This window comes from Rhipicephalus microplus, chromosome X (assembly GCF_043290135.1).
Source record: "Rhipicephalus microplus isolate Deutch F79 chromosome X, USDA_Rmic, whole genome shotgun sequence".
In the NCBI taxonomy this organism is placed as follows: Eukaryota; Metazoa; Arthropoda; class Arachnida; order Ixodida; family Ixodidae; genus Rhipicephalus; species Rhipicephalus microplus.
Genome location: NC_134710.1, coordinates 216,980,440 through 217,008,344, shown reverse-complemented (window position 1 = coordinate 217,008,344; position 27,905 = coordinate 216,980,440). Strand labels below are relative to the sequence as shown.

At 40.5% G+C, this 27,905-nt stretch overlaps 2 protein-coding genes across 2 annotated transcripts in view; both read left to right on the top strand.

Moving 5' to 3' along the window:
- Positions 1 to 27,683, top strand: part of Kua (Plasmanylethanolamine desaturase Kua) — a 136,922-nt gene extending 109,239 nt beyond the window's left edge. Inside the window, exon 5 of the mRNA XM_037435610.2 lies at positions 332 to 27,683. Within this exon, the coding sequence (XP_037291507.1) occupies positions 332 to 589 (258 nt within the window). The 3' untranslated portion in view covers positions 590 to 27,683. The remainder of the gene's footprint in view (positions 1 to 331) is intronic.
- The window catches only part of LOC142775976 (uncharacterized), a 50,081-nt gene continuing 28,968 nt past the window's right edge, over positions 6,793 to 27,905 (top strand). The window contains exons 1-2 of the mRNA XM_075878645.1: positions 6,793 to 6,899; positions 24,587 to 24,623. Coding sequence (XP_075734760.1) covers positions 6,793 to 6,899; positions 24,587 to 24,623 — 144 coding nt within the window. The remainder of the gene's footprint in view (positions 6,900 to 24,586; positions 24,624 to 27,905) is intronic.

Here is a 27,905-nt window from a genome sequence, read left to right as displayed (position 1 = left end):
GTTTTTACTACCCTATTATTGTTCCCCGATTTGTACTAATATAAGCATCATAAAATGCATAGTAACCAAATGTGGCCCTTTTTGTTTAAGAAGAACGCATGCCACTGAAGTTTTCATTTTTTATGCTTTCTTTATTGTGAACATATTCGACGAAGGTCTCTCGGGCTGGTTGAAATTTCATACGTAAAATAAACGTTACAGCCACCCACTCTTTTTTTTTTTTTTTTTTTTGTGGCACATATGTAGGTGACTCCACCCGACTTAAGTGGTGGGGTATGTATGTATGCAATATAGGAGCTTTGTTGCATGCTGGCCGTTTTCCTCATTGCAGATTCACAAGTGGTCGCACACATACTTTGGACTGCCACGGTGGGTGACGCTTCTTCAGGAGTGGCATGTGGTGTTGCCAAGACAACATCACCGAATACACCATGTGGCACCCCATGAGACTTACTTTTGCATCACTACTGGTTGGCTCAACTATCCGCTGGAGAAACTCCACTTTTGGCCAGCCTTAGAAGCGGTCATCTCTGCCCTTACAGGTTGTAGGCCACGCTCGGATGACCTCCAGTGGGCGCTCAAAAAGTGACCATCCATGTTTCTGCTATTGACCTCTTCCAGGACTTTGTGTCCTCAACATTGCACCTGCTGCTTGCTTGACTTTAGACTTCCCTGGCTCCTAGGTGACTTCTGGACAATTGTTTATAGTGCAAGGTCTAGTCGGTGCTTGGGGTGTCTTTTGACAGTGTTTTTAGCAGCTGCCATGCACGAAAAACTTTATCCAAGTCAAAAAGCATAGGCATAGAAGAAATTGTGGTAAACACTAGATGCAAAGGTCACATTGGCAGCCACTGCCGTTTTTGCCAATTCTTTAATGCCATGCACGATGTTGGCCTTTAACATGCAACATGTCGGCTTGAGGCTGCCCTACAACTTGCCAAGATGAGGGACCTCTGTGAGCTTATAGTGGATTGTGGAGTGGCCCTTTTGGGGTAGACAAATGGAAGTGGCACTTTGTCATGCTATTGAAGAAAAGTGGGAAATGCAAAGCAAGTAATATTCCTCTAAAGAAACATTGAATTTCGGAGCTTAATGCAATTCAGGAAGCTAAACCTCAACACAAGTGAAGTAATCTCTATTTAAATTTCTTATAATTCTTGAGGTTCTTCTAGAGATATGCTCTTTAAACTGCTGCTGTTATGCTGGTTTGTCTTCCAATTTGACACAGCACTTTCTCTCTATTCATTGGTGCTACTGCCCTTCAATATGCATCGATCTCAGTAAAGCAAGAATGGTCTTTGGCTACTGATCTCTATATAACTGACTTTATGTCCATGTCAGGGCAGGATAATAAATACTTTAGCTATTTTTTTTCTGTTCTTGCCGGTTTATGCATGCTTACTACCATCAGTAATAGTCACCACCTTTTGTAAGCATAAAGGTGTATTGCTTGAATACTTCTAAGCAGGTCTTCTTGAATGAGGCCTTCACACTTGAATCAGGTGCTATTCAGCTTTAAATATTGTGGTTTACATGTTGCAGGTATTAAATTTAGTAATCCTTTGGCTACAGTCCTTCACTTTGACTAAACGCTGCTTTAGCATATTTGCATTATTTAACTTGAGTAAGTGCCCCGCCGCGGTGGTCTAGTGGCTAAGGTACTCGGCTGCTGACCCGCAGGGCGCGGGTTCGAATCCCGGCTGCGGCGGCTGCATTTCCAATGGAGGCGGAAATGTTGTAGGCCCGTGTGCTCAGATTTGGGTGCACGTTAAACAACCCCAGGTGGTCTAAATTTCCGGAGCCCTCCACTACGGCGTCTCTCATAATCATATGGTGGTTTTGGGACGTTAAACCCCACATATCAATCAAATAACTTGAGTAAGTTGAAGCTGAAAGTAGCCTTGAGCCGGTTGCCGCATGTAGAGACCCATCAACATCTGTGTACACTGCATAATGTAAGCCCTTCCAGAACCTGAGGTCCAAGCAGTCACTGAGGAAAAACAGCTGATAAAAAATGCTACTGCTTTAATTTAGTGCATAGTCTTTTCAGAAGAAAGACAAGGCACAAATGAATAGCCGAAGTGGTCCAAGGTGCATTAAAGAAGCCGTCCATAGCTTCTCGAGCTTTTGTCACTGTGACGAAAAACAGCTAATTACCAGGCTTAAGCAGGAGCTTGCGTTTTATATCTAAATTTAGGTACATTCTCATCAGAACATTTCAGCACCGATGTTTCCCATCCAAGGATAATTTTCTACAGCAGCGAAAAAATGTGATCTTTGCTAGGAGCCATTATATACCACTCATTTCTGCTCTTTATAGAAGTTGTTTACATGGTTTTATTTTTAAGTGGCTACAAATAAGAAAACATGTCCTGCAAATTTTCTTGAATGGCAGTGCCTGGAGTCACAATGGCTATTTCAAGTGCAGAGTAACCACATTTTTGTGGCTGGAGTATGTTCACTGAAATTTCTATTTCAATAGATGGCAGAATAGGATGCAATTCAGCTGTCGTCAGATAAGTTATACAGCATAGAACTGATGCTGTGACATTAGCTGATGTCATGCGAGAATTACGTGTGAGGTGGGCTTGTTGTGGCTTATTTTTAGGAATCGTATAACGAGTAAGAATATCTCAGCGGTTGCGTAGCAAGCACAGCAGATACCTTGACCAAGATTACTCATCAGATCAGAGTGCCATATAAGCGTAAATATTTATTTTTTGTATCCATTTCTCATAGTACTTGATTATACATAGCATATTATCTTGTGTTCAAAGACAAAAGCAGGCACAATGTAAAGTGACTGTAGAATGAATTAACAGCGAAAGCATCTTTACTTTTCAAGCAACGATAACTCTTATGACTTTTATTGCAGTGGTCAGTTCTGTGAGAATACAGCCGCACGAGCCAATATGTACATAACAGCACTGCATCCACTATTGATGTTTACGAAGAGAGCATCATTTCTTTTTCAGTGAATGTTCACTTGTGAGAGTAGCCTTTTTGCTTGTTTACCAGCTTTTTTTTTTCATTGTCTTCTTATGCCATAGATAAATTCTTGTGGCGTAGCGAAGGAAAAAGGAGAAGAATGGTAATGGCATAGCATATCTTTTAGCGTGAAGCTGCGCATAGGGATTAAATTCAAGAACATTGTAGGATCTTTAGGGTTCCTTTTATTTTTGCAATTTTGCTGTCACAGGGCCTACCAGAGAAAAACTACTGGACAAGTTGAACCATAATACTGTGAATGTGCACTCGTAATTGTGATGGTGCGAGCAGATGCTCATTATATAGGAAAGAATGAGTAGGAAATAGAAAATGTCCCTGCCAAAAGTTCAACAAGCCCTATAAAATTACCCTTTCTTTGACGTGAAATTAAAACAGGTATGCTTACGGTGTTCTCTGTTTGGTTTTCACTGTGCCTTCTCAAAAATCTTTTTGCTGCTGTAGCACCTAACAAGCAGATTCAAAATGTTTCACGAGCGTTACACCAAATCACACATAGCTTTTGTATGTCTTCTATACAGCGTGCCAGGTTATGTTGATCTGTTGTGGAATGTATGGGTCATTGCGTCCCAATATTTACCGCTGCATTGCTACACACAATCACTGTCATCCAAAACTGTGCAGGATATGGAGGTGCACTTTGAATTTTTCTACAGCACAAGAGTTGATGATGAAATGCATATGTGCTTGCATGTCACTGCCTGCTTTACTCATGTAAGCATTAGGTGTGAAAACTGAAGAAAGAAACAAGAACAATCTGACAGGGTTCATCACCATTCTATAACATCTAATGAGCATGCTTTGCTCTCATTCTCTGCGTGCAAGTTTAATGGGTCAATTTTTTTTTTATGGCAACTCATCATTCATTAAAAGACTAAAAGCACTAGTACAGTTCAATTAAACTATTAATGCTCTCATTTCTTTAGATTGAAAAATAGGATCTAGTTGGCTGTTGATTTGGGTAATGTTTGTATTGATAAAACACAATAGTAGATCCATGTTTAGAATGAAATTCCAATGATATAGTATGAACTTCAGGTGACAATATGACAGCATTATGTATGTGAAAGTCGGTAATGTACTAATTGGAAAATATATCTACTTGTGACAAAAGTGTCTGGAACCTCTGAAAAGCTTCCGAGCTCCTTATAATTTCAGGGACATGCTTATGCCTCGAGGCAAATCATGTCATGCGCGTGCAAAGTAACGGAAACATAAGAGAACAAAAGGGGAGGGATGGTTAACCAGTTGCAACTTCCAGATTGGCAAGTGCATTGAAATCGGCTATTTGAAACATGTACCAATGTAGAATTTGTTTTTCATCATAAAATGGCTTGTGGCATAGTGTGGTAGGAAGAGAGGATGCAGGAAGGTACAAAAAATAGACTCAAGCAGTAGTGTTTATTTGTATTCCTTTTTATGCTATTGTTTCGTTCTGAACTGTGCTACATGCAAGTTGACTCTTCATGACAAATTCACAGCTGGCAACTCAGTTGTATAAGTTCAAAATTATTAAAGACATTATCCAGACACCGACCAAAATGATTTGAAATACAAATGTGTTATCTTTTCAGCTGCCCCTTGGGAGCCTTGTAGCCGAACAAGGCTGCCGTGGGAGAGCCACACTGTTACTACACTTGTTTTTAAAATCATTTCAGTCTGTGTCCGGATCCTTTCTTTTAATGTCTCATCTTGACCAGGCGAGCTTCCATCACAATGTCGAGTTCATTCAAAATTATTAAAGGAACGAAATACCTAGTGGCATATATTTGTTGCAGAGAGAATATTCAGGTATAATTTGTTTGTTTTTCTTGCATAATTTCTTAAAAATAAATGGTGTGCAGAACTCATGGATTGAATCTAGGAAATTTGGGGCTTAGTAATACTCGCACCTTTGTTTATGGCATCTACAGTTCATGTCATAGCAGCGTAATTTTGACTTAAACACTCATGTCATAGCGAACATTACCTTGAGCAGTCACATTTGCATGATGTTCATAGTAATTATTAAAAAAAGTCATCTTTGAAACTGTGAGTACTGTACCTGCAGTGCGACATGTGTGCTGTGTTGAGCCATGTTGGGTGAAGTAGCTTCCATCAAACAGATCTGTGGCCAGCCTAGCAAAAAACTGCTTCTACAGTAAGATTGAATAACGAATTGACAGTTGGAGTGGGGAAGGTGGGACAATGATAAAGTAAAGCAACTGGGCTAGTAAATGCTGCTGCTAGCAAAAAATGACTTGGGTTCACATTTTTATTAAGCCAGTTATGAACAGTAATTTACCACCGTTCTTGTGGCATTTATGTAGGGCAGATTGCTTATTTTACTAGATAAGTTATTTATGGATTGTTAACAAATGTTAACAATGTGCAACAGGTTCATACTGACCCACATGATAGCGCAAAATGTCGTATAATTCTGGCATGTATGTTCCTTGCCAACAAAGGCTTTTTGTGTGCCACCATAATCTTCTCTAGGCTGTTGTTAATATGCATGACCCCCTCCCCTCTCCAAAAAATGTACTTTCGAGGCAGTGACATAGGCTTTTGTACTTCCATACAACAGCCCAGATAGGAGGTAATTCTTCTCTCCATTAAAATGGTCTATAATCAAGGTCCCCTGCAGCATGTCTGTTTGGAAGCATAGCCTGACAGCACACTTTGCTTCTGCTATGTACAACCTTTAGAAAATGCGTTTTGCTTGTGAGAGATAAATATATAGTAACTATATTCTGCAGTATTGCACAATACTCTGCACATTCGGAAGCTAGAGTCTGTGTAACTATATTTACTAATGAATGAGCAAAACTGGATCTTTCATAAATGAGGTAATGCTTTCAAATGTTTTTTTTTTTGCAATGTGGTTACAGTTTAAAATTTCTATATCTTATATTTAAATAATTTGGGCAATTCTGGCTATCTTTGGGGAGCATTGGGGAGCAGTGATAACCTTGTTAGTGGCAAGTGCACTTACCGCTTGAACATGTGCTCATTCAGGAATATTTTTGTTGAGCTGTTTTAAAATAGTTGTTTTTAAAAAAATTGTGTTAGTTATGCAGAGTATAGGACAATTGTGTGTGCTGTTAGGAATCACTATCGGGGTAGAAAGAACTAGGCATAAACATAAATTTCTAAAATTGTTTTTGTTTTGTGAACTTCTTTAGTCTTGAACAAATGTGTAAAAATTTGAAGTGAGGAATTGCTTGTGACAATTAGTGCTAATGTAAGGTACCACTTCAAGTGCCCACATATAGACATTTGTTTTTTATTTGTACATTTTTTTTAATTGATCGTTTTCACACACACATACAGTACAATTAACTAAACATTTAAAAAAGTGTTTGTTTTCAAGTCAAATACTATAAATGCATGCATGGATTCCACAATCATCATGGAGGGATGCATGACACCATAATTGCAAACTTGAGATGTTTGTGTTGTTTGATTGCCCTGTATACAGGAGCACTTGTGAGCACTTATTAGTGGTGAACACATTTTAACTCTGTCTTAAAGTAAACGTGAGTGCTCATCTGAGTTGGCAGCACCTTGTAACATTGCCACTATTACGATAAAGATAGGAGTGCCTCTGTGATATTGCAAGAGTAAAGTGAGCGTTGTTGACATCACGGACAAGTTTCTGTGGTGCACACAACACCGTGGCTGTATCTGATGAGAGCAATTGTTCCTTGCCTTCCTCACTTTGTGGTTGAGCCGCTGTCAAGGTGGCTCTGGCTTCTTACGGTAGTGATGAGTTGAGTACACTAATTTGCAAGGAACCAGCAAGGAATGTCTTTTTTTTTTCTGACAGGGCACAGTCTCAGCAGTCTTGTGGGTACTTGGCAGGCAGGTGTGCTGCCTCTTGTTTCAGAAGTTTCAGAAAGAGAGTGTGCCTGGTGCGTAACACTATCTGATACTGCAGTACCCATGCAGTTTCATTCGTTCACCCTCACAAGGCACCAATTCAGAAAGTATGCTTTCAGCATAGCTAAAGCTGGTGCACATGTGATGTTATGGCTCTCCACTGCGGTCAGATGCTAATTTCATAAGATTTTTGGCAGGCATTTAAAAATAACACTAAGAGTGGTCTTAATTAACAATTCCTGTTATGAAATGAGGGCATTTACAATTCAGTTTGGTGATTATCAGACACAAGCTACTAATTAAAGTATAAAAGTCACCAATGATGATTTGGCTGTCGACTATCCTTTAAACATTAGAAAAAAGACCATTAGCAAGTCGCAACTGTGATTTATTATTGTAGACTGCCATAATTAGCTGAAAAAGTTATTAGGCCTCATTCGTACCCTTGATATTAGCAATGTGAGCATAATGAAAAATGCACTATTATATTTACCGCAAGCTATAGAGCACTGATATGCTGTTATATCTAAGATAGGAAAATGGTATCTGTCTGTACGAGTGTGTGGATGCTTTGCATTTAGGAAGTTTCTTTTTCTAAAAAAAGATGCTGGCAAAGAGCTCAAATGTTGATCCACTATTTTGGAGCAAGCAGAGCAAGCATTAGATCTGCTTTGCAGATGCAGATTTTACCAAGTTTCCTGTGAAGTTCTTCAGTTGTTTGTCACAGTTAATTAATTTCTTGTAACTTATTTTAGTCATATTGGCTCTTTTTTGTTATTTTTTAGAGAAAAACTGTAATTTGGCACAATTGCTCATCTTCATGTGCCCTTCACACAGAACATTTTTAGGCAACCTGTATTGGTACATTCATTTGGATCCACATTACTTGTTGAAACTGGGAAACCAAGCTAACAAATTGTTGTTCTTTGTAGAAATCAAGTCTGCTAAACAGCTTTTCGGTTTTTAACTGTCTGTAATATAGGCATAAATGTGATGTACAAAATGTATGTTTGCTTAGATTTAATCAAAATTCAAATAGTCATATTTGTTAATGTAATGTGCACCCTTAATATGTCGCCCGGTGTTCTGGAAAAAAAAATTATTCACATATATTGTGCGACCTGTAATGCCCCACAGTGCTTACATGCTTGACAGAATAATTGGGGATATTGGCAGCGCTGCTTGTCGTCACACGTATGCTTTTGGCTGCATGCAGTAAAAATTCAGGCAGAAATACTGTACTGAGGAATTCTCATACTACACGTGGCATACAGCATTTTAGAATGGAAATTTATAAAATGTCTTTTGAAGTTTATCAATGTTAATTTCTTGGTACTTACAACCATATGCTGGCACTTTCAGTCAGCTAATGCCTCAGAGATGGCAGATAATTAAGTTAGAATCAAGGAAACGAGATATTTTGTGCTCAGTGATATTAGTAGATGTTGCCGAGAATGCGTTTGCTAAATTTTCATATAATTATTTTTGTACACTCACTTTTTGAAGCCTTAAAATAATAAAAATGTGAATTACATTACTTAATACATTGCAATCCTCTCTTTAATGAAAATTTTGGGAATCTTTATCCTTTTTTTTATTTTACTTGGAAAGCCTGTTTTGGAAAGGTTATCTGCTTGTTTGCCCCATTTCAATAGGTTGGCCAAATATAGCCAGAATTTCTCAGTGTGTACTTCCAATGCACTTTTGTCACTAAGGACATCAATTCTCAATGCACACTCAAGGTTGTGAGGTTCTCTAGTCCTTTGGTTATTTATTCACATCCACACAGTTAATCTAATGAAGCTGTGTCTATTCTCTAAGTTATGTGAAGCCGAAAATAATTGGTTCAAGCAATTACTCTTGATTTTACTTTCACAAAAGTTGGAAGCCTCAGTTATTAACTCCTAAGACAGATATCGTCCTCTGGCATCATGAGACATAATGGTGCTTCCAGAAAATGCATCTCTCTAATTTATGATGTCTTATTTCTTAGTTTACTTTAGGTAAGGCTAATGCAAAGTCAGGCCTCATTATAACTAAATTGATAACAATAAACTAGTAGATGTAATGAAGTAGTTATAGTCCTTCAATTTTTCAAATAGGTGTATGCCACTAAAATACCTTTCTAATAAAGTGAAAAATAATTATGGAAATAACAGTGGGCTCTAAGCTTGAAAATATTTACTGCTATTTTACACCAATTAGTTTGAAATATGGCGGTGTAGCAGTTGCGGGTCTTGTAATTCATTTGAATAAGCATTTAGAAATAAGCTAGATATCAGCTGCCTGGCAACACTTCAAATCAGCCACAACACTGAGCTAATGGTTACACATGCACTCTGCCACATTTGCCTTGCACAGCACTCTGATGCACTCTCTGCATCCGTACGGTTGCAGAGTCTCTTATTAAGTGTAACACCCATCTCTGGACACAATTTCAAGGAAATGCTGTTTTGTTTATAAGCATCTGCTTTTCTATGGTGAAACTGTATGAAAACTGAGGGCTTGCAGTGCTTTTTAGCTCGCTCAAGAAACACTGTGATACTTGTTAAGCAGCTACTTGAGCACAATTATGTGGAGGATAGATGAACATTGAAAACTGTATAGGAAGTAGTCATTTTCTTGGCAGTTAGCATGTGTCAGAAAACAACCTTCTGTGGTCCTTTGGCAGTGTGCAGTAGATTTTTGCATTAGTCTACGAGTAGTTACTAACACCACATCCCCACTTTCTCCTAGTGACTGTGATGGTAGACAATCATCATAATGATATAAAGTATATAACAGTGCAGCTCCTCATTCAGTTTAGTTATAGCAAGCTTCTACAGAGGTTTTTCTTTTGATTATTTTACTTTCGTCAAAATAATGTCATGTACATTTGAATAGTCTATGTAAACTAATTATTGTTGTCTTCTTATATATTATATAGCTGCTGCTAACAATACTATACACTGTGTGTTGGTGTAAAAATGCTTACATGATTTTTTAGCATGTTAGTACCAATGCAGTTCTATTTTTATAGCAGTAACTTAAAGGAAGAGCTGGTAAGCTAGTTGCAGCTGTAGCCACATATATAGCTTCAGTACATGTTACGAATAATGTAACCATAAATTTGTTTCTGGACCCTTTCTTGAATATATGCCTCATGCTGTGTTCTAGAATGTAACATTTCTTTATTTGCCAAAGATTTCTCTAATGACATGTGTATTATTGAATGGCACAAGAATCAAAGTGATGGCAACAATGGACAATATAAAAAACTAAGTTGACCTGTGTAGGGGTGACACAAGATTCAACTTTGAAGGCCTAAAATAGTGCTAGAACCAATTGAATATCAAGTACTTTTTGAATACCTTTTTGAATATTGAAAGCCATTCTCACATTTAATATGAATTCTAGAATTCATATATTCTGTGCATAACTATTCTGAGAGTGCAAGTGATTATTGTAAGGCTGGTAAACTCGGACCTTGTGAAGGTAGCCGACACCAGAAGGTATAACATAGAGAAAATTCAGCAGGCTGTAAAAAGTGGTAGAAGCCTAAAAGCTGTGAAGGCAAACTTGTGCATAAGCAGATTTTCAATGTATGCATTAATGAACAAGAAAGGCAATGTCATAACCAATATGAATTGGGTAGTTGAGGTGGTGGAGGAGTTCTACAGAGAGCTGTACAGAAGCCAAAACAAGCAGAATGATATCGTGAGAAACAATGATTGTCCAGAAAAATTCGACATCCCACCACTAACGACAGTGGAAGTAAGGAAAGCCTTAGAAGGAATGCAAAAAGGCAAAGCCACTGGTAAGGATAAAGTAACAATGGACCTCCTGAAAGATGGCGGAGAAATTGTGTTAGAAAAACTGGCCACCTTATATACGAAGTGTCTCTTGTCGAAAATGGTACAAGAATCTTGGAAAATTGCCAACATCATCTTAATCTATAAAAAATGAGACGTCAAGGACTTGAAAAATTACAGGCTGACAGCTTACTGTCCATTCTCTGCAAACTAATTACAAACATAATAGCTAATAGAACTAAGGTAACATTAGAATTAAATCAACCAAAGACCAAGCAGGATTTTGTACAGGCTACTCCATAATAGACCATGTTTATATTAGTATCAGGAGTCCCTCTTGAGCTTTTGATAAGAGCGGACGTGCGTTTCTTGCTCTCGCGTTTGTGTGAGACGCTCTCCTGTCTCTTGCAATGCTCCCTCTTTCTTTCGTATAGGCTTTTTGCCAGTGCTTTAGCGTTTACGTCCCACGTTTCACGTTTACGTCCCACCACTTGACAATGCATTTGTTGGCATCATGTTAAATGCCTACGACAGCTTTACTGATGCAAAAATCCTGAAGGACTTGCAAGAGAGCATCCCAACTATGCCTGTCGTGGGTGGCTGTTGCATTGGACGGACCAACCATGTACTCGTTACCATGCTTAGAGATTGTTTTCCAGGATGGATCTTCTATCACGGCGTCTACATTCACCTCTACCCCTTCTACCCAAGGGTAAAAGCAGTCTTTAACTGCCGCAAGGTGGGTCACTGAACTGATGTTTGCTCTCAACCAAAACGCAACTGCTGTGCACATTGTGGCGAAGAACACCCGCCGATCCCACAGGGACCCAACCGACATGCCGTGCCCACTGTATCATTTGTAAGGGTGGTCACACAACGAACAGTTCGAACTGCAAATACCGTTTCGTTGAGAAACCTATCCCGTCCGGCTACACACCGGCGCAAACACCTAACAATGAGCCACTACCGCAGCAGCCATCAATTCTTCGCACCAATCACTCGCCGTCCCAAGAGTAGTTGTACCCCCCTCTCGGCCAGCCGCAGCAGCAGCAACAGACCGGCCATTCCAGGCCCCGCAACCATGGCCAGTCCCGGTCGAGGTCCCAGTCCAGGCCCCGGTCCAAGTCCAAGTCATGGTCCCAGTCACGGTCTAACTCCCGATTGCAGTCTCGTTCTGCTAGTTACCTCAACTCATCCTCGTTGCCTCTCTCCTCTCCTGGTTCGTCCCAGGGATTGTCACAGTCATCGTCTGTGCCTGTTCCCAAGAAGCTTGCCTGGGCCCAAGGACACTCAGCATCACTTAAAGCGTCACCGACGTCGTGGCAGGATCCACAGGTGAGGGATTTGGCCAGGGAGAACTCCTCGCTTAAGGCACAACTTTCCTCGCAGCAGTATCAGCTCTCTAAACTAATGTCCCAGATAGGAAACCTTACACAATGCGTCCAGTCATTAGAAGCAAGGCTAGACAGAACCCTTGAGCAACCACTCGCGACCACATCGGAACCAATAGAGGCTGTCTCTTCCCTATCCCAGCCGCAATCTCAGCTCTTGGGTAAGCGCAAAGCAGCAAGCACCACCACCGCGGTGCTTCATGCCGATACCAATATCGCTACAGCAGTCTCTAAAGCAGTATATGCGGCTCTCACGACCCTAGACGTGAAATTCAAAGTCCGTTTCAGCACTCTGCAACAAGCCTGCGAACGTGAGCACCTCACTGAACGCCCTTAAGAGTTATACGGAGGCCACCAATAATTCACTGAATGCTCTAAAAAGTTACACGCAGTTCATCATCGCCGAAATCTATGCACAACTCGAGCGCCGTGAGTGTCCGCCCACGTTCGGCCAACCTGCCATGCTGCAGGCGGGCCCCAAGCCTGCAATGGCTTCATCATGGCATGTCCCACACTGACCATATGTCAGTTGTACTGCAGGGGGTGCCATAAAAAACAGAGCCACCTGCAGCAGCTCGTACAGAAACTGCAAGCTGATTCGCAGGCAACGAAACCGGCCCCGGATGTTATCGCCTTGCAAGAGACGTCTACTCTCTCCACCCTCCCCAGTTATGTGGCCTACCATTAGCTTGATACGCATGCTTCCCCCTGCACTTCTACGCTCGTTCACAGCAGCCTCACAGCTGTACAGCACGAATTGGAAGCAACGGGCATTCAGCATAAGATCGTAGAGATTCTACCACGCAAACGCACAGGCAAGTCGCTCTTCGTGCTGAGTGTGAACAGTTCGCCCCGCGAGATAGTGGCAGACTTCTCTTGCCTCTTCATTGAGATGATAGCTCTTGTTGGAGATGTGCAGCTGCTCTTGCTCGGCGACTTTAACCCACGACATACCAATAGGGGCTACATGCACATGAATCCGAAAGGCAGATAGCCATAGTCGTTAGTACAAGACCTTTGACTTATCCTACTTAACGATCTGCAGCAGCTGCCCACTCGCATAAGCAACAGTGTGTGCCCCGACACATCACCGGACCTCACACTGTGCAAGAACACGTTACGCGTGCTACTTGGGACAACATGGGCCTTTTAGTGGGTAGTGACCACAACATCCTCGTGATAACGATTCAAGCGCACCTCTGCAAGAAGCCAAAACCCACCGCTCACATTACCGATTGGCCGAAATTCTGCCAGTTGCGTGAAAAACAAGCCTCCGATACCATTACAGACATCAATGAATGGATCGTTCCCTTGCAAGAGCACGTGCAAGTCACAACCCGTGAAGTGGAGAGTACCACCGATTTGCCCACAACTGACTCTCGCCTCCTCCACATGTGGGATTCACATGCTGGCCTCTTGCGCAGGTGGCGCTGGCAGCGTCACAGCAAGAAATTATACCGCCGCATCGGAGCGCTAGTCCGCAAAATTGAGAACCACAGCCTTGCCCTTGTGAGAGAGCAGTGGGGTCAGTTGTGCGACAGTCTCAATGGGCAGATAAGCTCCAAGAGACCGCTGCACTTAGCTACTACAACACTTGCTCGATCCCTGTGCGTCCAAGTCATCTGCGCAAAAACAGCTTCACCGTCTGCTACATCGTTAGCCTGGCACAAACGCTAAGCTGCTTGGAGAGTTGGCTCATCGTTACATGAACCTCCCCCAGCCGAACGCGCCGCCGGAGTGCTTTCCCCCGTACAGCGGCAAACCGAACCCCCGACTGGACAAATATATCACGGAGGCAGAAATCTACGCCGCAATGCTCAAACTTCGCATAATGTCGGCACCTGGTCCTGACAGGGTAAGCGACAAGTCCCTCCGAAATCTCGACACGAAATCGGTTGGTGCACTCATGCGGTACCCTAATGAGTACTGGGGCTCGGGCCACATACCACAAGAGTGGAGCCACGCGAGGCTCAAATTTATCCCCAAACCAGGCAAGAAGATGAACATCGCCAACCTATGCCCCATATCACTCACATCTTGCATTGACAAGCTAGTAGAACACGTTGTCCTTACCCGATTACAGACCTACACTGAAGAAAATGACCTTCTCTCTTCCACGATGCTCGGCTTTTGCGCCCACCTATTGACGCAGGACGCGCTCGTGCATGTACACCACGACTTCCTTTGTATCCTGCCAAAGGCCGGCACTCGCGCCGTGCTTGGTTTAGATCTTCATAAGGAATTCAATTCGGTACGACCCGAAGCCATTGCCTGAAACCTTGTCGCCATTGACCCGGGTGAATGTACGTATGACTACGTATGTGACTTCCTTTCGAATCGTACTGCTGAAATATCGTTAGCCGGTGGCTCCGCCTCTAAACACCTCACACTCGGAGACCAAGGCACCCCTCAAGGAGCGATTTTGTCTCCATTTATATTTAACCTTGCTATGTGCACGCTGCCTTCTTCACTTGATGAGATCCCAGGCCTTCGTCATACCATCCATGTAGACGACGTCTCGCTGTGGACAACTATGGGTTCAGACGGCCAGATAGAGGAGCCCCTCCAACGTGCGGCCAACGCCGTCGTTAGCCACGTGACACAAGCACGCCTCGCATGCTTGGAGAGCAAGTCAGAGCTCTTGCTGCTTAGCCCTCCTGACCGCCATCGAAACAAGCACCTTTCCCAACCGGCCATCCACGTCTATGTCAACGGTGTAGCCGTACTGCAAGTTGACCACATGCGCATTTTAGGCCTATTCATTCAATAAAATCAACGGAATACCATCGCACTGGAACGCCTCACTGTTGCCGTCACTCAAACAACAAGCCTCATTGCTCGCATGTCTGCTCGAAAGCAAAGCATGAAAGAAAAAGAGCTACTCCAGCTTATCTATGCCTTCGTCATATCTCGTCTCACGTACGCGCTACCATACCTGCGCCTACTGAGAAGCGAGAGGCACAAACTGGACTGGCTTATTCGCAAAGTGTACAAGATAGCACTTGGCCTCATTCGTACGACCTCTACGTCGCATCTCCTCAGCCTTGGCATCCACAACACTGTTGACAAACTCATCGAAGTGCATCGCATAGCACAGATTCAGAGACTTCGCGGTAGCAAGACCGGCCGCTGGATACTCGCTCGCATAGGACTCACCGCCTCGTCATCGAGCGCAGACCCGGTATCTATACCTTCGACTTTATGTCGACATTTTCTCATTAAGCCACTGCCGAAAAACATGCTTGCAGGACACCATGACGATAGACGGCGAGCACGAGCCCAAGCCTTGCACGACTACGCCTCGTAGCCTGATCTGGCCTACGTGGATGCGGTCCGCTACCCCTCTCAACCGAGCGCGTACGCATTTAGCGTAATAACTACTCACACCCTCCTCAACACCAACGCAATCTTGCGAGTAGCAGGCTCTGTTCATGCCCTCCATTTCGCCAAAGCCGAGGAAGCGGCCATAGCTCTCGCGGTGTCCTCCGGGTTCGCTACGATCCTCAGCGACTCCAAAAACACTATCTCCTATTTCGCTCATGGTACCATGCTCCCGGTACGTTACGGCTTCTTCAGTCCCTCGCCTACCTCGAAAACGAGGATCTGCCTCCCATATCTCTTATTTGGGTCCCGGCGCATGCAGGAAACTCGGAGAACGAGGCCACCCACCGACAAGCTCGAGAATTCGTCAACCGGGCGGTGGGCCCCGCCACAAACCCAGAGAACACCAGCGATTCCCTCATATCCTATCACGAAATCGCTCAGCACTATCGCCTCGCACGTTGAACAAAACTACTACCGCATCCCAAACTAGCAAAATCACAAGAAATCACATGGCGCCACCTCCAAACGAACTTGTTCTCGTGCCCGCAGGTATACGCACACAGTTACCCCGATCTCTTCAGTCCGCATTGTTGAAAATGTGGCTCCGTCGCCTCCCTCTCTCATATACTATGAAACTGCAGCGAGGATCCACCCCTGCCTGATCTCCTGACCACTTCCTCGTCCGAGGCGTGGGAAAGAGTACTTTGTGATACGATTCAGAAGTACTGCTCCGGGCCATATAGCGAGCTGAGGAGGTGGCGGCCAGGCACGGCCTGACCACCATTCCTCTGTGAATTTTTTTTCACTTAAATAAAGTTGTTTCTCTCTCTCTCTCTCATACTATCAATCAGGTAATAGCAGGACACCACAAATGCGCAAAATACATAGCTTTCATAGTTTACGAGAAAGTGTTTGACTCAGTCGAGACATCAGCAGTGATGCAGGCATTACGAAGTCAGGGCATCGATGAACCCTATATAAGTATATTAGAAGGAATCTGCAGCAGATCCACAGCCACCATAATTTTCCATAAAGAAAGCGACAGAATTCCAGTAAAGAATAGTGTAAGGCAGGGAGATACGGTCTCACTAATGCTATTCACCGCATGTTTACAGGAGGTTTTCGGGGCCCTTGAATGGGAAGAGTTAGGAATAAGGGTTAATGGAAAGTATCTTAGTAACCTGCAATTCGTGGATGACATTGCTTTGATGAGTAACTGAGTGGACAAATTACAGCTCATGATTACATAACTGGACACTCAAAACAGAAAAGTAGGTCTGAAAATTAACATGCATAAAACAAAAGTAATTTGCAACAGGATTGCCAGAAAACAGTGCTTTGTTATAAGGGGAGAGTCATTGGAAGTGGTAAAGAAATATGTCTACTTAGAACACGTAGTAACGGCGGAGCCGAACCATGAGAGTGAAATAACTAGAAGAATAAGGATGGGGTGGATCACATTCAGCAAGCATTCTCAAATCATGAATGGTAATCTGCCTTTAACCCTCAAGATGAATGTATATAACAGCTGCATCTTGCCGGTACTTACCTACAGAGCAGAAACTTGGAGGCTTACAAAGAGGGTTCAGCTTAAATTGAGGACGATGCAATGAGTGATGGAAAGGAAAATGACAGGTGTAGTCTTTAGAGAGCAGAGTGGGTCAGGGAACAAACTGGAGTAAAGGATATCAGAGTTGAAATCAAGAAGAAATGGAAATGGGCCGAACATGTAGTGTGTAAGCAGGATAATTGCTGGTCATTAAACTAGATTCCCAGAGAAGGCAAACCCATGAAGGTGGTACAAAAAGTTAGGTAGACCGATGGAATTAAAAAGTTCGCAGGTATAACGTGGCAACGGAAAGTACAAGATCGGGTTGATTGACGGATCATGGGGAGGCAGTGGGCATAGTCAGGCTTGTTATGATGATGATGATGATGATGAAACTTGGACTACTTTTGGTGTAGTAGTCTTTGCTGCAATACTTAAGGTTGCATTATTTTTGTCTGCATTATAGCCACAGGGATTAAATTTGTCATACCTTTGCCTCATTTTATGTTTATTTCACTGCAGTTTCTGTTCTGAAATGTCCAACAACTATACAAAAATGTGCGTGATCCTGACTATAACTATTCTGTTCAAACACTTATTTGCATAGGGCCCTATTGAAATCAATATTGAAAACTTTCAAACAGTTGCATACCTCTACTTTGATGGATTTTCTGTGTGCACAAATTTTATGAAACTGTGCATAAATGTGGCACCTTAATCAAATATAAATGATGCCAGTCCAGCCCTTCACTCCAACCCACCCCTTTCTTTTTTTTCTAACTATGGCAAACTTTGGTAGTACAACTATGATATGGGTGGTGTCCTTCGTTCTTCTGTTGAAATAATACTTCGCTTTTGCACCCCACATAATCGTCTTGAAAATTATGTTAAATCTACTTTCCCCGTGAAGTTTTCTCTTTCATAGAAGATTATAACAAATGTTGATGCCAGAAAACTAGTGAACTCTGTCCTCAGTGATGAATTGGGTGAGGTAGATCAAATTAATAGCATCATTCATGTGCAAAAATTATATATGCTTCTTTTTGCTCAACATTCACATAAAAACTGCCAAATTATATTCAGTGCCTAATGTCATTGAGTAACAAAAGCCTGTAGCTTCTTTTTTAGTGGCTGTATTTACATGAATACAACACTCCGTCATTGTACCACATCTCCTGCACATTGTGTACATTAAAAATGCAGTACTACATCTCCTGTATATCGTGTACATTGAAAATGCAGTAACTCAGCTGGAACTAATGTAGTACTGATGTTGCTCTGCATTGTAAATTGTAGCCGTGATATTTAGAGAATGCTTACTTAACTATGTTAGATCTAAAGATGGGTGGAAAGTAGGCCTAATTGTGTTTCATTAATCTTATTACAAGAGTATATGGTATGAGATGGTGAAGCAGGACAACAAACCGAACAGATGACTAAAGGCCCAACAGGTTTAGGATGCATACAGAAATGCTCACTAATTAAAATGGGTGTCAACAATGACATGTGAGGCAAGGGAAAGCATCTCTACATTTGCAGAGCATACTCATTGGTACTATTATACCTTGGAAACGTCAACAGCCAAACACATTTTTGATTGTTTTTTCTTTATATGGTTCCTTTTAAAATATAAACAACGCCCATGATAATACATGTAAAGGGCGTCATCGTGTAAACATTGCATGTGACCACGGTTAATTTTGCTGTTTTAAATATTTTTGTGTCCAGAAAGAGATCATTATTTGCACTAATCATTTGGAAAAGTAGTTAGAAAAATCTCGCACTTCTGGCTGCCAGAGAGCGAAAACCTCTATTTCTCCCAGTTTTCTTTTTGAAAATAACACGCAATTTTTACACATACGCCCTCCTGCTGGTCTTTAGAAATTATAATTTGTTCCCCCCTTCTCACCAGAAAAAAAAAAATTTTAAAATCAATGGCCCTAGCTTGGTGTAGGGGAAAGCTGTAATTTGAGTACAAGTAAAGGTCAAAATTTATTTTTTATGTCGAATGGGAAGCTTTTATATTTTAACTGTTCCCTGACAATATGAAAAGAGATAAAAAGAGAATATATCTTGCTTTGAAACATCAGTTGCATTGTAGGAGGAATAATTGGAGCAGGTTTTTAAAATTTTTATTGGTAATGCAGAGATCAGTTTATGTAATAATTCTTGTGCTGATGGTGTCACTTTAATGATGTATTGAAGATTCAAAAAGGAGATGGCAGGAAATACTTTTTAATGATAATTCAGAAATCCCATCAATATCTGGCCATCATAAGTGCATTGTTTTACCACATCTAGAACAAACTACCGTATTCAGCCAGTCACGATCAAGTACTTGATTATAAAAACTTTTATGAAAGCCTATTTCCTTGAAATTAAGAGTGACATCATATGACTCAGCCAATATAAAAATGCTGTAGGTTTCATACTTCACACATGCTTTCACTTGTGTGCTTTCAGGGTGCAGGATGATACAGATGCCAGGCAGTGTTGAACGTATCTGAATTGCTTTGGCTGTCCAAAAAGAAGAGCCAAAACCCGGCATGAGGCTTAATATTTCAAAGAATGAGGAACATTATTGATGCGATAGCTCACTCCCTCTTTTGAAGTTCAACAAAAATCGGTCAGTAAGATGTTTTCTTTGTGTGCTCTAGTTCAGGCTCTGCCGAAAGCTGAAGCCGTTTTCTTCTCTAGCTTCACATTGCTGAATGATTCTCCTTTATCTGGGCACATATTACCGGGCACATTTTTGCTGTGTAATATTTCTTTCAAGCCAACTGTTGGACCAAGCCATTGGTTGGGTTATTAAATTGTGATAATAACTCAGTCAGAAATAACCCTAACCTAATTAGCACTGTTCCCTGTGTCCCTTTCATCTTGTGTCCTCGTGTGTGTTCGCTAGAGCTTCAGTATGCAGTAATTTACTCCCATTCCTTAAGTTTAAGAAAGCAGAACAAGGCAAGTTTTTTATTTTACAGTTGGCGTAGTTGAACCAAAAATTAAAGAAGCTATGGAGCAAGTGACTGGTATCAGTGCAATGCAAGAAATACAGGTTTAAACTTAACATCAGGGAGTCATGGACTCATAATTACCTACTTAAGTGTCAACAAGTTTTTTCTGTTGTCCGTTGTCACCGATTTTACCTTAGTACTGTTCAGTAGGCTTGTGCGAATAGTGAATTTTGGGATCGAAGCGAATTCGAAGCGAATAGTCATTTTGGTTGAATAATTTCGAATTGAATTCGAATAGTATGTATGACATATAAAAAAAGGGAATATTTGTCATAACCTCACTAACCTTATTTATTTTGAATTTAAATAGGGGCTCTATGCAAATGCCTTTTTTTTTTTCGTTGAAAGGAAGTCGAAACAACTTTGATTAGTAGTTTCGCTAGGATCCGAGTAATAACCTGTAAGATACATAACGTTTTAAAATTTTACTTAAATCATATAAACCATCATAACAAGCTCAATAAAATGAAGGATTGATTTGAGGGTAACATGTTCCTTTAAAGGGGCCCTGCAACATTTTTTCAGGTATCCATGGAGCCAGTAAACGTGCTTGTCGCCTCACAAATTTACCGCCGCAAAGTTTCTAGAATCAGTCCAGTACGAGCGGAGTTCCAGAAATTTGTCGCATGCTGCAGTTGCATTCTCCATTCTCGACCCGTCAAAAGAGCTAGAAGCTAAGTAGGGAAGGATGGCACGGAAAAAGAAAAAAACGTCATGGGCGCCTAGTGACCTTGAGCATTTTTTCTTTCTCTTTTTTCTTCTAATATGAGGCCTTTCAATGCGATCCTGAACGTACTTGTGGACAAGCGGCGGCCTCACGCGGCGGTCCGATAACGACGAGCGCGCCATGATCAAATCAGCAAATGACTGTGACCAGAGCCGTATTTTCTTTCTTGGCTGTGACAAGTGATTTTTGAGTTTGTAGTGTCCTTTGCAGAGGGAAGAGAGCAATTTTTAGCTTTGAAAATTCATTGTGAATTTCAGGCCACGTGCTGCGCTATAATACTTGCCTCGTGTGTTCTCGGTAGCCTCGACTACCGATCGGCAGCGTTTTCTGACCATGCTCAGTAAGTGTTGCAGGGCCCCTTTAAATCTGAAGGGTGGCTTCGCGGCAAAGCAAATTTCTCCTGAGTAGATGTTTTCACGGTTTTGCATTACCACATTGCAGTGAAACAACCTTTACAGGCAGACTAATGTTCATTTATTTGTTTATTGCGAATACTTCGAAAATATTCGATAATTTAAATTCGAATCGAAGCGAATTCGAATACTCACCTATTTGTTCGAATATTCGAATATTCGCACAAGCCTACTGTTCAGCTTTCATGCTACCAACATGAAAGCTTACGCACAGTACTACATAGATTCCAGAAAGTATTCGTAGATTGAATGTGTTCATTCAGCTGAAACCCTGGGCAATAAAAGCATGCTCTTCTGGGTCTTTTTAACAATCCTATTTATTTGGGAGGACACTAACAAGGCAGTGATATCTATAGTTATGTGCATCATGGATAAACTGGCAGGAGTTACATTTTTATGGCCGGAATGTCTGAAATTTATCATATTGTTATATATCACCTGGCGTACGTGTTTTTGTTGAAATTGAGTTCATAGACTTTAAACAGACATGTCAGCAAACTAAAAGCCAAATAAAGAGCTCATTTTTGGCTCAAACCACACAGTGAATTATCACACCACTGTATGAAGTGAATTGAAAAAAAAAAGGCATTTAGGAAAGATTATTTCTATTTCTAGATAAAATATATACTTTGATGCTTTTGGTTTGCCATAACATTTTGAAATGCCCTTGTCTACACACTTTTGTGGTCAGAGCATATAAAGTTATCTATTGAATAGTTATAAATTGCCATGCATGCGTGTCTTTGACAGCCATTAAATTTTTATACATCGAAGGGACACATCAGTAAACTCAAAATAGCAAATGATAAGATCATAGTTAGCTCGACCCTTGTAGTAAATCCTCACACCATAGTAAGAAGCACATTGAAATCAAAAGCATTTGCTAGGAAAAATTATTTCTTATTTCTATTTCTCATGGAAATGTATTCTTATGTACTGGGTTTTTCATAACATCTTAAAATGCCCTCAAAGACTGCTTTTTTAGGTGTGGCAATAAGGCCAGTTTGGAGAAGTGGCCTTCCCTTAGTTATTTAAAAAAGGTTTGCTGTGAAAATTAGGCACTCATTATAAAGACCTCATCATTTTTCTTTGGATGGGATGTTGAGGTCCTCAGACAGACATGGTGCCATTAATTTAGCTTTCACAAGTTGCATGACATTAAACACAAACACAAACATGGCACAGAGGAGGAGTAAAAAGTGCACTTTCTCCAACCACCTCCTTGTTACACTTTCAGCATTGAATCTGCAGCAGCTCGCCGATTTGTCTATAATATTGTTCAGGATTTTTGGACAGAATTATCAGCTAAAATGTGCTTTCCAAAAGTCTCCTCGTAACCAGGCATTTCAACTCCAAATTTTTGTTCATTGTAACATATGAAGGGTTCTCTTTGTCTAGCTGTTTATCTTTAGAAAGGTGTCTAATTCATGAAACAAAACTAGTACTGCCAAAGTGCTTTGCATTAGTTTTCATAAGTATGGAACTGACATTTTGTTGCAGTTTCTTTTATTTGGTTAAGTATGGTTATACTATTACTGAAATTGCCATTGTGAATTTGATGCATTTACAGGTATTCTAAACATTCTTATGTATATTCTTTTCACTATCTGTGCATATGTCAATGTTTTAGTTTTTATCGTTTTTTTATGTAGCAAGACATTGTTAAACAACTCAAAGAAAACTGCATGTATTGAAAACTAGTTGAAGTTAAATATCTCTGCAGCTGCTTAACTTCCGATGATGTTAAGCAGCTTTATGAAACTCTACATTGATAAAGTTTCAGTAGAGATGCCATCTTTTTGCTGGCAAGATACTAGCTTTTGTAGCTATTTTTTAAACCTGCTTTACATGCAGGGCTGTATGTATTATAGGGAAAAATTATGATAGTATAAATGGTTTACATTGACTTGCCACGTAAGCTTTGACCACTTGCTAACACCCCATTCGTGCTTTGCTCATTCGAGCACTGTTGCAGATATTGTGCCAGTAATGCAACCATGATGTGCCACTGTTATTATGCTTATTGAGCAGAAAAAAAAAAAAAGTTAACTTTGGTGCAGCTTTCAAGTGAATGCATGTTAGCTGAAGGAAATTGGCGCAGAAGTGGTATGGAAATGTGGTTGTTTGGCGCAGAAGTGTTATGGAAATGTGGTGTCAAGATTGGTTCATATGTGTGCCCACGAAAAATCAGTGTATGTATCCGTGTGCGTGTGTGTGTGCATGTGCGTGCGTGTGTGTGTGTGTGTGTGTGTGTGTGTGTGTGTGTGTGTGTGTGTGTGTGTGTGTGTGTGTGTGTGTGTGTGTGTGTGAAATTGGTGCAGAAGTGGTATGGAAATGTGGTTGTTTGGCACAGAAGTGTTATGGAAATGTGGTGTCAAGATTGGTTCATATGTGTGCCCACGAAAAATCAGTGTATGTATCCATGTGTGTGTGTGTGCATGTGCGTGCATGTGCGTGCTTGTGTGTGTGTGTGGGGGGGGGGGGGGGGGGGGGAACGTGCATTCGTGCAACTGATGTGAAACTGACTTGGCAACTAAAGGCTATTAGCTTATTTTTCTATTACAAAAATATAAACTCTCTTTATGAGTGAGCTAGGCTACACAAGCCATAGAAATTCCATGAATAAGAAATATTTTGAGTGTGTGTATGTGTGTGTTTTTAGTAAAAGAAAGGAAAAAAAGTTTCTCAGGCTGCCTAGCAATACTTTCAAATTTGGCAAGTTTTCAATTTTTTTCTTTATTTGTAACATTTTGCACATAATTACAATAGAGTAATTGCTACAGACTTGTTTTTCCTATTGATTGCACCATTTAGTGAAGCCAAGCCAAGGTGTGGCACCCTTATTCTTAATCGTTCAAACACCCTAGAGTGTACTTGTGGGAGGTGTGAGACAGGGGGTGCTTTGTGCCTGCATTTTTTTTTTCTGTTATAATTGTGCAAAAGAATGCCATGCATTTTGTGAGCTACTTTTGCAAGACACATCGAAGTTGTGATTTCATGGCTTAACAAACGAGTATTTGTTGTAATTATGTCTTATGTGATTTTTTGTAGCTTCATTACTTTTAAAGCTGGTTTTATAAACTTTATAATACTTGCAAACTTATTTACTTGGTAATACCTTGCAAGTTTACTTATATACTAGCTTTTCATTCTCCCATCATGACGTGATGGGAATGCTGATTCAACTCACATTCATGAATTGCCAGTGAAGTGAACTTTATTGAAGTAGCAGTTATTTTATTAAGTAGTGCCACCTGGCCATTTTGAAGCATGAACTTGTTTACTGTACACTTGCATCTTCTTTTTTTTTTTTTAAGATGGTTTTAAATGTACTTGTCTGTGGACCCAGGCTAGTCCCATTGTACATTGTTAGTTTGTATAGGAACTGTGAGGACCATCATATCATCAACCTTGCAGTGTATGTTTGGTCTTCATGACACTTAACATGCAACAAGTGCAGGAATCATTATTTTAACATAGTGCAAGACATTTTGTTATTGTTCCCCGCAGTTGCTCACTGACCGGGGTTTGCCAAGCTGTTGTTGAGGTAAGATGTGCTTTAACAAGGTTTTGCTCAATGAAAACATTACAAATTCTACACTGTTGACATTCTTGCATATTTGTTTCCATAGGTTTTAGTTAAAAGACAAAAAGAAACAACAGTGTCCGCTGACAAAGATAATTTATTCTTACACAAAAAAACACTTTTTCAGTAAGGTACATTTGCATATACTTATGAGCCATGTTTTATTGGCTTATTGCTATGACGTTGTAATTTAAAGTGTGCCAGCATTCTTAAATATATTACTGATGTTAGCACAGAGTTACTGGAAAAACTGTAATTGTGTTCTGTTGGCCATAATCAAAGATGCCCTACATGTATATTAGTGCACTTTTTAACCATATGTCTTCAGCATCTACACTAGCCTTCTTTTTATGCTGAAGGTTTGAATTGCAGTTATTTGTTTTCACACATCCTGACCTTGTTTGAAAGTGCCATCACTGACCCCAGCATGTCAATTCTTTTCCACTTATATAGTTAAATTTCGTTATAATGAATACTTTTATTACTAATTATTAGTCATAGCAAGCTAAATATGAACTTTTGTTGGTCACGAATCATTTCAGCTACATTCATTCACTCTATAATCAAACTAGAAATGCGGAGCTGCTACAGTATTGTCAGAAACAAAAGAACATGTGAGGCTGAAAATTCAAAACGTAGTGTAAAAAGACAAATAAATGAACAAAACTGGACAAAGCTTCAAATCAATTGGTGCTCCCAGGAATCATATTTGGGGACTGTGCTTCTGCCAGTGATGACTTAGATTTGGCACCCGAGCTGACTGATCCGGAAATTGTTAATCATCTAAGGTTGCCCGAGCATACCAGCAGCAGTGACCGTGAAGATGACTGTAAAATTAGTGAACCACTCATAAACACTGTGGACATAACCAGGATGATGAGAAGTTACTCAATTGGAGAAACTTCCAACGACCAAAACTGTGGCAGTAGAAAAGGGCATCTCTTGTATGGACATTGGAAAACTTCAGTTTGCTTTCTGTGAAAAGCCACCAGGCAAAGATTACAGTCTTCTTCAATAAATGAACACAGGCCTGTTTCACCAAATGAACTTTGTTCGGTTGCAAGTTTAGGTTCTTATTCTCCACTTTATTTATTAGTTCAAAATGCTACAAACAGAGAGGAAGGAATTATCTTGCCTATAGTGGGTTTGAAGCAAAGAATAACACATTATCATATCTAGGATATTTGCACAAGCCTGGTTGCCAATTTGCTAGAGCAGATATTTATCTCTAGTGTTACAAAAATATGAAATAGGGCAACATAATTTATGGTTCTAATGCTACTTCATTGTAATGGAGTTCGACTGCATAAGCCTTGGACAAGCTGGGCTCGTCTATAGTTACATTGTCTTGCTGTCTGTGTACTCCGCTCAACTGGCATATATGATAGCCTGAGTGTTGGCAGTGTCATGAATTTTTGCATGCCTCTCATCCAATATGTTTGTAGAAAAAATGGACTCTATGCTACCAGTTAGCATTTAATAAGCATTGCCCATGCAATGCACTCATCTGTACTGTAAAGTGCACTCATCTGTATTGTAAGAGAAAAAGGAAAAGCCCGAGAAACCTCAGCCGTTATTGAATATGTTAGCCTGTGTTTTACAGGGTGAAAATTGTCGCTTGAATAATGAAGTATTCTTACAGCAAGTTATCTCAAGGGCAGTGATATATATGATGGTTTGTCTCTCTTGTTTTGTCATCAGTGCTAATTGCTATGTATGTCGTAAATTTTGACACTCTTCATGTAACAGGAAGCTCAGCAAGTTTGTAATGATCTATGGTTTGAATGAAAATTAGAAAAAATATTCTTTTTTCTATAGTTTTACTACTATTATTCTTTTAGAAATGGCATACCAACAAACCCAAATGGTCAGAACTATAGCTTAGACCTATACTATACAAATAAAAAATAATCAGAAAGATCACGAAAGGCAAATTGCAGGAAGAAAAAAGGTTCTCTGTGGGGGCTCTGTGGAAGAAATTGACCTGTGAGTCATGGACACATGGATTCTCAACCATGCTTAGAAATGACAACAGTTCATTATAAAATGTGTTTCCTTCATTCCTCTTCTGTCTGTATATTTTTGCCCATTCAGACGATGAATTTTTTTCTAGCATTACCAAACTCCAATCAAGTAAGGTTACTATGAGGTACCTGTCTGATCAATTGGTTTAACAGTGGGCTCCACTATCACAGAGTAAAGCGACACATGTTACAACTTGAAGCACGAAACTTACTAAGAGCTGGATTGCCTCATGGCCTAGATGCATAACCTCTAGATTAGAGAGCCACTGAGTAGGTGATTTACAGGCTTGCGCAGTGCTTGCCTTGATTTGTGGCTTGTGGTTGCATACATTGGCAGGAAGTTTGCTTATTCGTGGTGATCATCTTACAAGAAACTACTGTTTCTTCAAAGCTGTAATTGGCTTGTATTCATGAACAATAAGTCTTTCTAATTTTTGAAACACCTATTTACATAATGCCACAGGAAACATGAACATTACACTTGACTGAGAAGCTTGCCTTTTTGTACATCTGCAAACTTTGTAACTAAATTTTGCCTTAGGTGAGGTGTTGTGCCTGTGAGTTGGTAGCCGAATCAACAGAAGTGATAGTTTTATGTCCACAGACACATTACACAAGCTGGTCTTCAGTCTTTTTGAGTGGGTAGGGATGGCAAATGAGTGACTTTTGTGATCTCTTTTTATAACATCCATCGGTGTGTCGAGATTGCAAAAAAAAAAAGAAAACATTTGTCAAAATGTGCACTATTTTTCTACATGCGCATGCTTTCATGCAGAGGTGTGCTTCATTCAGTCACAGTGTCATAGTGTATTCAACCATGTGTTTTCTGTATATGATGAAATGTGCTGCTGCGTGAAAATGTCACCTCCATTTTGCTATGCAGCTTCTGTTACTAGGCTCGTGTTGGGGATCATTATAGAAGCCCTTGGAGTATATTTATCACTTACAGAGACTTTTTGAGAAATGAGCTACATAAACAACTAAAGTTCCATCACAAGGTTTGCTTCGTTGTTTATTTTAATGTTATAAGACATACAAAAAAGAAAACCCAAAAATCAATTTGACATCTTTGTGCTCTTTTATCGTTCTTGATAATATTCATACAAAGTCAACCTTATGTGGCAGAGCATTCTCATTGGGAGATGCAACTTACTTTTGTCATTTCTGTGCATTATTGGCAAAAAAGAGACTATGAACACTGAGCTAATGGCACAGTAAA